General features: G+C 39.9%; 1 protein-coding gene across 1 annotated transcript in view; it reads left to right on the plus strand.

Moving 5' to 3' along the window:
- Positions 1-11,449, plus strand: part of LOC118236738 (cGMP-dependent 3',5'-cyclic phosphodiesterase-like) — a 69,574-nt gene that overhangs the window by 54,228 nt on the left and 3,897 nt on the right. The window contains exons 15-30 of the mRNA XM_035435337.1: positions 521-560; positions 696-759; positions 2,606-2,687; positions 5,040-5,214; positions 5,403-5,515; positions 5,772-5,849; positions 6,440-6,550; positions 6,671-6,741; positions 7,722-7,844; positions 8,374-8,461; positions 8,570-8,617; positions 8,974-9,048; positions 9,216-9,315; positions 9,958-10,070; positions 10,697-10,735; positions 11,100-11,206. Coding sequence (XP_035291228.1) covers positions 521-560; positions 696-759; positions 2,606-2,687; positions 5,040-5,214; positions 5,403-5,515; positions 5,772-5,849; positions 6,440-6,550; positions 6,671-6,741; positions 7,722-7,844; positions 8,374-8,461; positions 8,570-8,617; positions 8,974-9,048; positions 9,216-9,315; positions 9,958-10,070; positions 10,697-10,735; positions 11,100-11,206 — 1,427 coding nt within the window. The remainder of the gene's footprint in view (positions 1-520; positions 561-695; positions 760-2,605; positions 2,688-5,039; positions 5,215-5,402; positions 5,516-5,771; positions 5,850-6,439; positions 6,551-6,670; positions 6,742-7,721; positions 7,845-8,373; positions 8,462-8,569; positions 8,618-8,973; positions 9,049-9,215; positions 9,316-9,957; positions 10,071-10,696; positions 10,736-11,099; positions 11,207-11,449) is intronic.

Consider the following 11,449-nt stretch of genomic DNA (forward strand, 5'->3'; position numbering starts at 1 on the left):
TCCTTCACCGCACTTCGCCCTTCTAAAATATAACTATAGCATTCGACCAAGTGATGGTGGTCCAGTCGATCCAATGGCACCAAGGTTGGATTCAGAATCAACGGTTGGATTCAGATCAGACTTGACTGCCATTTTTGTCAGTTACCATCTGGAAGTTGACACAATGAACTTGTGATTGATAAGTCATCTGTATCTCCTGTGTTTGTGCACTGTGCAATATGTAGAATTTTACTCCACCCAGGTACACCTCCATCTGTATTTTAATTCCACATTTCACCCAAAATCACTTCTGTTGATTCCAAGCTCCACCAATTTATCTCCAACTGTCCATCTCACAGTCCACCAAGATGCACCTTTGTCTGTGTGTTTACTGCATACTCAATTGAGATGCTTCAGTTTCTCTATACCCTTACACCCAGATGTGTAATAACTTCACCTGACTGTCTACCCTATGCTCTAGATACACACACCTATGCCTGCCTATCAGCCATGAGTCACCAGTTTTTGTTTGCATTTGTAGGCATTGCTGCAGGTTGCCAAAAACCTCTTCACACACCTTGGTATGTAAGGCATATGCATTATTCCCTGTCTGATCTCCCCTTCTCCCTTGCTCAGTTATACCTGCTTAAGCTGTGGCTGAGAGGTAAAACTTTAGAAGGTGATGTTTTGGGATCTTTATTTGTGTTTTCCTGCAGACGATGTGTCCGTGTTGCTGCAAGAGATCATTGTGGAAGCGCGAAACCTCAGCAATGCAGAGATGTGAGTGCAAACTTATCTCCTGTGAACCAGAAACTGTCACGGAAAGCGCAAGTGTCACAGATTCTATTATTTTTGCTTTTTTTTTTGGTAGTTCTCTTTCCCAATTTTATTTATTTATTTATTTGCCATTTCCGCGAATCACTCTGTTTCCATGATATTTCGACTGTTTTGGATGATAACTGTCAACCTTTACGTAGCCTACAGTGTTATTTGTATAGGCATGTGCATTTTTTCCTTGTTACTGTTGCTACAGTTGCACATGTTATTTCAATCATTTCCCCCTCTCTGATTTCTTCCGCTTTTTTACAGTTTACTGTGATTTTCAACAGCTCTGCCATGACTGCTCTATGAATTCAGCCATGTGATAAAGCATAATTATTCTTTCTGCTGGGCCCTTTCTTCCCTGATCAGTTGATTTTATCAGGAACTGGGGAATTTTAGATCCTTGTGTGGCATCTGTTTTGAGGGCAGAACTACTGATGTTATGACACAAACACCCCCTTCAAATGAAGCGTGCGTTAGCATGAATTAGAGCCAGGGCTAATTATTAATGGCTCTGCCTGGAGTCGTAGGGAGAGGAAGAGAGAAAAATGTACTTTTAAAAGACCTTGGAGATAGACTTGATTGATTTGTCACTGCACAAGTGATTGAACAAGAATTTTTTTTTTTTTTTTACCATTCCTGTGCCATTTATGTACAGTGTGTTTTAACCTAAAAGTAAACCTAAACTTCAAATAAAAGCTTCACAATGGTCTAAATGACTTTGTAGACATTCTGAAGTACCTAAAATAAATTTAATCAACAGAAAAATATCTCCCCACCTAAGAAAACACCCTAAAGGTTTTCACACACAATTTGCCTATTCAAATGTTCCAAATGTACAGAGATAAAAAAAAAAATTAACTATAAAATGGGCATTCCATGGCCAAATCAGGACCTGCAGACTGAAACCAGTTCACTTTATGTTTATAATACTGCTTCTTTGGTTCACTTAGGTAATGAAGGTGAGTATTTTACTGTTACTGACCTTTGGCTTAGCAGTAGTATTTTCATTCAATGTAATTATGTTGCTGAAGAATCAATTTTCATAAAATCACTATACAGTATATTGTTTTCAAGTCTGTAGGTACTTTTCCATGTGAAAATCTATTTTGTCTGTTTATAGTTGTAGCAGTTGGTGTAAAATGCTCATGGGACTTGTGGAGCATAATACTGAACTTTTACTGGAGGATTTATTTTTGGAAGAATGGCTTTGCCAGAACTTTCTCACGACACGTATTCTCAAATGAGTCACTAGTTATCTCGCATCCATTCCGTGCGATAAATTCTCCAATAAATGTTTTTACACTTTTTACTGCAATCAACAAAAGTGGAAGTGTTCTTTTATCTTAACAAATAGTCTTATGACCCACCCCCTTGGTTGGGGATGCTGTGGTATATGAGGTGACTCAGTAAAGGTCCTGATCTTTTCCAGAAGCAGTCTTAGTCTTCATCGTCTTCTCATAGCCACACTACCATACTGGATAAATTCCAAAATCATGAAATCTGGATCCCTTTGAACTAATTCCATTGTCTTAAGCGTCTCCTTACACTGCTGTCTCTGGGTAACTGAGGTACCTCACTCCAAGGTCTGACCAAAGTGCTCCAGCTGGGAATCAATCACCTTTACCGTTTAGCACTAGGTTTTTTATTTCAGCTCATCCATTGATTCAATCCAGCAATACTCATGGTTCAGATCCTGACTCACAGATTAATTGATTCTATCTGCAAATTAGTAGTAGTAGTAGTTGTAATAATAGTAGTAATATGAATCATTATTAAACAGTGTTCATCTCTTTTCTCTCAGCTGTTCCGTTTTCCTCCTGGACCGTGTCAGTCATGAGTTGGTCGCCAAGGTGTTTGATGGTGGTCTTGTGAATGAAGACGAGGTGTGTTCATTCGTTGAATTTAACCTTTATACCCTTCACTGACATGATGACATTATGTGCCATGCTGTCCATTTACAGACAAACATGCTATTCTTATGCCAGTTTATTTTTTTTTTAAGTCTCAAAAATCTCGAGCATATATTCCCAAGTTGTGTTATCAATGGTAATCATATTATTTTTATACCCTACAAATGAATTGGCCAGATGTGAACATAATTCTTCAATAACATCTCTAACGTTCCCTGTGTAGTACAATATTATATGTGTGTGTGGTGTGTGTGGTGTGTGTGTGTAAATACGAATGCAGGCATGGAAATACAGTATATTGTGCATGTGTGCATTGTGAGCCACCCAGCTGTGCAAGAGTGCAAGAACAAGACAGCTTGGAAACAGAGACACTGCACTGGAAACAGAGCTTCAAGTGAAATATCTTGGTGATTTTTATTTAGAGTAGACTTTAAGGTAGACTGGAGGAAAGAGCATTGGTGAAAAAGATCAAGGAAAATATAAGCAGGGCTGGAAAAAACTGCCAGAGCACTTTCTGCTCCACCTCTGCCGCGACTCAGCGTCTTCTAAATAAAAGGGAGAGAAAATGAAAGAAACCACCAACAAGGGTTCTGTGCTTTGGTTTTGGCTGCAGGAAGGTGCCCAGTGGTTAAGAGTTAGTCCCCTTCAAAAGTATGTCCACCCGTTCTCCTCTCTTTAAAAAACAGAGTACATGAAAGCCGGTCTTTTCCACTGATGGTGATTAAAGGCAATAAAGTCATCAGAACCTTTGTCAGCTCATTACGGCCTCCGCTGCTTACCACACTCACGGCCAGCGATTTCTCCTGCCTCTTCCGCCCCCGCACCTCTGCGCTGTATTTATTAAGAAGGCCGTCGGACATAATTATAATTGGAGACATAATTGCAGGTGGAATTTTCCCCCGTGCTACATGTGAGAACCTCTCCTGGGTGCCGTACCACCTTCCTTCAGCAGGTAGGGTCCTCCCCAGCTGAGGAAACATGTCACTGGGGAAACACCTGGCCTAAGGGTCTTTGTCAGGGGAGTGCCAAAACATCTGTGGAGGTTGGTGTGTCACGCAGTATGTATGTACAGTTTAATGGAAATGCATTGGGATAATTGTGTCAAATTGGTTGTTTTTTCTCTGTAGTCTCTACTAATGAAATTTTCATTTTCAAATCAAACAAAGACTAGGTAAAATTCAAAATGCCTTCGTTTATTTCATGTGGTTTTCTGAAACAGACATTGATTTAATTACTTGCAAGCCTAATCTTTCTTTCCATACCATTTACATTTGATGACTCCATAGAGTCTGTGGCTATGTTTTGGGTTATTGTCTTGCTGCATGATAAATCTCTGTGGAATTAATTTGGTGGCATTTCTCAGATGAAGTAGTATATCGAGGGTCGAGAGCAGTCCCTCTCTTTCTCCGCACTTTCACCTTCACATCACTCTGGTAAAGGGTTTTCTTTGTCTCATCTGTCCATAAGGCTTGTTTCCGAAATTCATCTGGCTCATATTTGTATTTTACTGCAAATTCCAATCTTTCCTTTCTGTTCTTGGTGCTGATGGGAGATTTTCGTCTGGAAGTATGGACTGTGTACAGTACATTGGCTCGCTCAGTCTTCTGTGCACAGTGTCCTGCAGTACCTTTACCCCAATGTATGGAGATCATTGGAAATTACTTAATGACAATAGGATTTTTTTCATATCTTTTATAATCATCATGTCATCACTTTCTGATATCTCCCACAGATGACCTGATCAATGGTGATTCCCAAGTCTTCCAGTAGTTAATTTCTTCTGTAGAACATTCCATATTGTTGACTTTGGAATACACAAACATTCTGCAATAGCTCTAATTGATTTTTTCTTTAGCTTTATCCTCACAGTATTTTTCTTGGTTGTTATATTCAGTTCACTGGCCCTCATCTGCAGTTTTCATGTCTTGCTTGTTAAGTAGACTTTACCAACACTTCCAAAGGATATAACCCATGCCCTGACACTCACTGCTTTCCATTTATAAATAATTACAGTAATGTAGTAAATCTGTGAAAATTGAAACAACTTTCCTAAATTTATGTTCATTTTGAATAAGGTGACTTGACACATTGAATGCCATTGTTGTAATACAATTCAATGTCAGTTTTTTTTTAAAAGAAACAAATACAGGCAATGTGAATTTGCCTCAGTCATTGTTTGATTTGAAAATACCAATTTGATTAGTACAGAGGAAGAATGACCAATTTGACACAACTGCCCCAATACTTTTGACTTTAACTGTACCTATGGATGTGCTTGTCTGTGGTGATGCTATAATGTTTTGTGCACATTCTTTCGTCTTACAGAAGGAGTTTCGGATCCCTGCCGACCAGGGAATCGCTGGACATGTGGCCACCACAGGGAAGATCCTAAACATAAAAGATGCCTACTCACACCCGCTCTTCTACCGGGGCGTGGATGACAGCACAGGGTTCCACACCCGGAACATTCTCTGTTTCCCTATAAAAGATGAGAACAATGGTGAGTCTATGTACTTACTGATATAATTTACAATTATCTCATTCCATGGCCTGCTTTGTGTCTGTCATTTAGGTAATACAGAGCTTCCCCTGTACTCTGACCACTGCTCCACACTGCTGCTCTGACCACTGCTCCACACTGCTTCTCTGACCACTGCTCCATGCTCTCTCTTCTTTTACTTGGTACAGAGGTCATTGGAGTGGCTGAGCTTGTCAACAAGACCAATGGTCCATGGTTTAACCGCTTTGATGAAGACTTGGCTACGGCCTTCTCCATATATTGTGGTATCAGTATTGCTCATGTACGTCTATAAAACCTATATTGATTTTACTGCCTTTACCTCTGACAATGGTTATATTAATAGAAATATTCTCAAAAATGAGTGGTTAATAAATGAGTACATCGATATGGGGTTCTTCTTCCTCCGAATCATTAAAAACAAATCTCAGACATCTGAAGCCTCTCTCAAAGCAGTGGCATGGCCTAGCATCCATTATTATAATAATCCAGTATTATGCGTTGATAGCAGTCTCCTCATTATTTGTTTTACTCAACAGTCTCTGTTGTACAAGAAGGTCCATGAGGCCCAGTTTCGAAGTCACCTTGCTAATGAAATGATGATGTACCACATGAAGGTAAAATCCTCTGTCAGTATTCCTCTCAAATCTCTGAATGTGTGCCATCGCCCACTTTGGCAAACAAATATTCAATACAGTCCTTACATTAAGGTAGAGCAGCACTTGTCTGCTAGCATTAAGTGTAGAACATTGGCACATGGCTGTCCTTCACAAGGCCTCCATCACATCAATAGAACTGCAGTTCATATCCACCAGTAAAACAACAAACCGAGAAACCACATAGCTTCATCAAAGCAACAAAGCATTTAGTAACTAATATTTTTTTGGTGCCATCTCTGAACATTTTCTTCCACCTTTCATGACAGCATGGATGAATGCAGGACACTTGCAGGTCTTGGTACAACCAACATGTCTATTATGATGGATTACTCACCTTGATCATGGTCTGCATTCCGCACAGACTCGCCCATCACTCACATTTCTCAGATAGTTTCTGAGAGTTAATAATGAGAGGTGAATTCTGTAGGCAAAGTTAAGCTCTCCAGACGTCTGCAAGACATCAATCAGACTTAGATATGGGGTGGGGGGTCAGACTGTCTCCTTGTCTGCTCATTGTGAGCATTAATGACCACAATGATGTGCCCCAGGTGTCAGAAGAGGAAGTGACCAAGCTGCTGTCCACTGGGTTTGAGATGCATCCCTGTTTTGCTGAGTTCAGCTACACGCCACGCTCACTGCCAGATGAGAGCACACCCCTGGTGAGTCCTGTCCCACATGTGCTGCTGGACATTGTGTTGCTGGACGTTGATTAGTCCGGGAGTGGTGTGTGTGTGTGTGTGTGTGTGTCCTCCCTAATCTCTCCCTCCTCTTCTCTCCAGGGTATTCTCAGCATGTTTGAGGACATGGGTTTCATCAGCACCTACAAGATCAACATGCACACTCTGGCCAGGTCAGGATCTGAAACAATCATACGCATATAAGCACACACACACACACACACACACACCCCCACTATGTAAACACACTTGCGCATACAATAGCGGGATATGTTTTGCTTCCCTCTGAATGCACATTACACAGTAGGTTCTTGGCTAAATGTTTTCCTTCTCTCTGGATCATACACTCGTGACAGGAAGACAGACTTCACCTTTGTCATCCCAGAATTATTTCTCCTTTAAATACCTGCTCTGATGCACTCTGCAGCTTCTACTATTTTCCTGTCTGACAATGAAGGGCGTTGGGAGCAAATCCTGCATATCGGATAACATTAGTGAATCCTTTAAGGCATTCTCATGAATTATATAGTGTGTCAATAACCTGACAAGATCTGTCAAATGCAAAATACATACTGCATTACTGGGAAATTACTTAACTCCCATACTGAAATATAAAACCATGCAAATTGGTGCCATTATAAGGTTACTTTGTGTATTCTATCATATTGTTGTTGAAGCCCAATAGTAATAAAACATGTAGATATGCAGTGCCGTACCAAGTTTTCTTCCATAGAATTATTTGGTTTGTGATTATTTGCATATGTTCGCTGTGGTATGTGATTATGTATCACATCTACAATGTATAGGGTTTGTTACAGTTATAACAGGTTACTGTGTTTGTAGAATGACACTGCTTGCATTTGGCTGATTGAGTGTTGCACGCAATGATGTCTGTAGTATTGTCGATTTAGTTGTGCCAGTTGTGCCTGTAGGTGCAAGTCTTAGGCAGTATTTTTCAGTTTTTCATGCTTGGTATAGTTCATCAGAATTCTCAACAGAGGACAGCAGAAACCCTTTGGGGCATTCAAAACAAGATGTGACAAAGTGCCAATCTATCTAGCCGATATGAAAAATAATGTGGTTGACAGGCTGAATGGCCCATTCTAATTATCAACAAACGTATTCACTTCTATATATGTCTATTTCCTGGAAGGTTCTGTCTGATGGTGAAGAAGGGCTACAGAGACCCCCCATACCACAACTGGATGCACGCCTTCTCTGTCTCACACTTCTGCTATCTGCTCTGCAAGAACCTGCAGCTCAGCAACTACCTGGAGTAAATACATTTACTAGATCTTCACTTTCATATTTCAACATGCACTGTCTTTTGTGACTCTCGGCAAATATCTTGACTGAGCACATTAATATGAAGCACAGTTGCACTATGCTTCCAATAAAAATGTGTCCTAAAAATGCTGACATCTTTTAAATGTATAGTGTTTATTACTATAAAATAATCTAAACTATTCATTTTTTAAAATGCCAGCAGTGCTATGTATCCAATGAGAATTGGTACTAAAAATGCTGGAATCTTTTAAATGTGAATCGTTGATTATTACACAATAGAAATGTGATCATGAGCAGTGTGACACCAACAAATGACACCATTAACTCAGTGTGATTGACAGTTCTCTGAGCTGCTGCACTTGATGTCATAACAACATTTATGGAAAATGTTTGGGTTTACTTTGTCCAAGTCAGAGATTGTACGCCAAACATTTTCAATAAATTTAGTTGTGGTTTCTCTGAGGATTGTAAAAATTAATTTGTTTGAGTGTAATAATTGGAATGTTTGTTTCCTGCAGTGACATTGAGATTTTTGCCCTCTTCGTGTCCTGCATGTGTCATGACCTGGATCACAGAGGAACCAACAACTCCTTTCAGGTGGCATCGGTGAGGACTCACCCCATCCGTTGTTTCCAGTGATATTATTCACAATTTATTAAAAAAAAGAGTTTGTTTTGAATTTTGTGTATTTCTCTCCTGTCTACTGCTCTTCAGCAATCTGTATTGGCTGGCCTGTATAGTTCAGAGGGTTCCGTCATGGAGGTAATGCTCCCACCTCCGACACAAATTGAGCCAATCACGTAACACGGTGCATTTGTCGCAAACATGTGTAGTAAATGGTTCTTTGTGTTCAATGGAGTGTGATAATGTTAAATCTACCGTTGCAAGTGAAAATAGAATTCAGATGTTCTTCCAGGTTTCACAGAATGCTGTGTTGCATACGCATATTTAACACCTGAAATAAAATCATGAATGCTGCATTTTGGTCTAGTCCAGAACTCATATTACATGCTTTTGCTGCAGAAAGGATCAGATTTCCTATTTGATTCTGCTGCCATCTAATGGATAGTTACCAAGCTACAGTTTTACTGTCTGACAAGATTTGTTTATCTTGGCAGAGACACCACTTTGCACAAGCAATTGCTATCCTCAACACCCAGGGCTGCAACATCTTTGACAAATTCTCAAGAAAGGTCAGTACAAGATGCAGGGCAGGTGATACAAAAGAGGGAAAAAGAAATAAACATTTATGCACAAACATGCACCATTTTACTGTGGTTCACATTTTTTATTGTGGTTCATTTGCCTTTGAAGGAATGTGAACAAGGCTGCCACTCTTCTTGTGTTGTTGTATTATCAGGATTACCAGAGAATGCTGGACTTAATGAGGGACATCATTCTGGCTACAGATCTTGCTCATCACCTGCGCATTTTCCAGGACCTGCAGAAAGTGGCTGAAGGTCAATTTCAGTAGCAACAAGGTTTTATCAAGACCAGAAACAAATGAACATACAGCTCAATCAAAATCACTAAAGCATTTCTTATTGGATGACGTGAAGATGTTAAATTAGTTCAGTTTCCCCAACATGTAACATGTCTGAATGCTCACAGATGTCATCTGAGATTGGGAGCAGAGAGAGGGATTTGTGCAGTCAGCTAAACAGGAAGTAGCTTTGAAGGTCATTTTTAGAACTACATATTGGTTATTACTCTGGGTCATTGGGGAACCACTTACTTTGCAATAGCCAATCATGAATGCATCAGGACCTCTGCTTAAGCTCTCATATGGGAAACATTGTGTAGTTTAATTCTAATAGACTTTATCTGTTGAGATTTTATAGAGCCGTTGTTACTTGAGTGTCTGATTTTAATATGATGCTGATATAACCCTTAGGAAGTAAAGATAGACTGGGACTCACAAAAATGTGAGAATCAAAATATCAGTGCATATTCTGAAGCTCGACCAGCAGAGATGTTGTATGTTGGAGGTAAGGTTGCGGAGATGTAAGCAGAGGGTCAGGAGGTCTGCACAGCCTAGAATAATTGTTTTATCCCCTCATAGATGTCCTTTCTCTGACATCTCTGTTTCTGTTTCATCGCAGAGGGCTACAACCCAAAGAACCGTCACCACCACAGCCTCCTGCTCTGCTTGCTCATGACCTCCTGCGACCTCTCCGACCAGACCAAGGACTGGAAGACGACCAGGAAGATTGCAGTAAGTGAGACTACGTCCTGGCCGCTGAGTCCTCAAAGCCCCTTCTGTATATTAGACATTGATTGATATTTATTTTTCATATATTCTTTTTGACAAACTTTACAGCCGTGATGACAGGACACATGAAAATCTTATTCCATTATAAATTTATGAGGCTAAGTGAATGAACCCCCTACTCTGCATGTGTCTGCATGTGGTCTTGGTCGTTATGCACCAAAATGTTTGACAGACATGATGCACCAAATCAGCTGGTATTGCACAAATAGTACAAGTAACACCACTTGGAGGAAGAGATGACACAAATTCTTAAAGAAACAACTGACAAGACACATGAGCCCATGAGCTTTTCTGAATGAGCACTGCTGCCATAATTCTGCCATAGCTCTTTGGTCCGTTACCATTTGCACACAAAAATGCATTAAAATGCATTAAAAGAACAAATGTAAATGCATACTGACATGGCTAATGGTATTGGCACATGACCTATAATTTGAAATAGCGTATATTCTAAATTTGTTTCCCAGTGGAATATCAATTGCACTAAATATCCTTCCATTTATTTGTTGCTGATGGGTCTGTCACCTAGATGCAGTCCATGTGAACTAAAATGCATTTTCTTTCTATAGGAACTTATTTACAAGGAATTCTTTTCTCAAGGGGACCTGGTGGGTACACTGTGCTTTTCTCAAAAGTCATTTTTAAGTAGAATTGAGTATTGTTCACATTATTCTTTTCGACCAAAAAACTGTAGTTTCCCAACATGGTGCAGTATTGCTTGAATCAACTGATAGATTAACTCAACCATCATCCTCTTTTCTGTTTTTGTTTTCTTACTGTAGTAGGAGTTCATGTATTTGGCAATTTTTTTAAAAAAATTTTCGGTTAACAGCAGCTTCCAACATAATTAGCATGGATCGCATGCAAATGACGTTCACGTAAATGATCATTTTATCCTAGTGTGTTGTTAATAAGTTAATATGTGTGCTTTCTTGTTCTTTGAAATCTGTGTGCTTGCATATGCAACTGCAGGAAAAGGCTATGGGGAACCGCCCCAGTGAGATGATGGACAGGGAGAAGGCATATATTCCTGAGCTGCAGACAAGCTTCATGGAGCATATTGCTATGCCCATCTACAAGTGAGAGGCCTACACCATGACATAGCCATCCAATGGATACACATTGTATTTAGGTGTATTTGGACGTCATAGTTACTGCTGAATAACTTTTGTCAATGACAGTGACAATCATTTAATGTAGTATAGCAAAGGAAGGGGAAAATGTAAGAATACTGTCTGTGGCTCAGTGCTGAGCAAATGAGGATGACCCTGATGATAATGGTGTTGCTGATGAGATTATGGTGCTTTCCTAAATGCAACCGC

Source organism: Anguilla anguilla, chromosome 9 (assembly GCF_013347855.1).
Source record: "Anguilla anguilla isolate fAngAng1 chromosome 9, fAngAng1.pri, whole genome shotgun sequence".
NCBI classification, from domain to species: domain Eukaryota; kingdom Metazoa; phylum Chordata; class Actinopteri; order Anguilliformes; family Anguillidae; genus Anguilla; species Anguilla anguilla.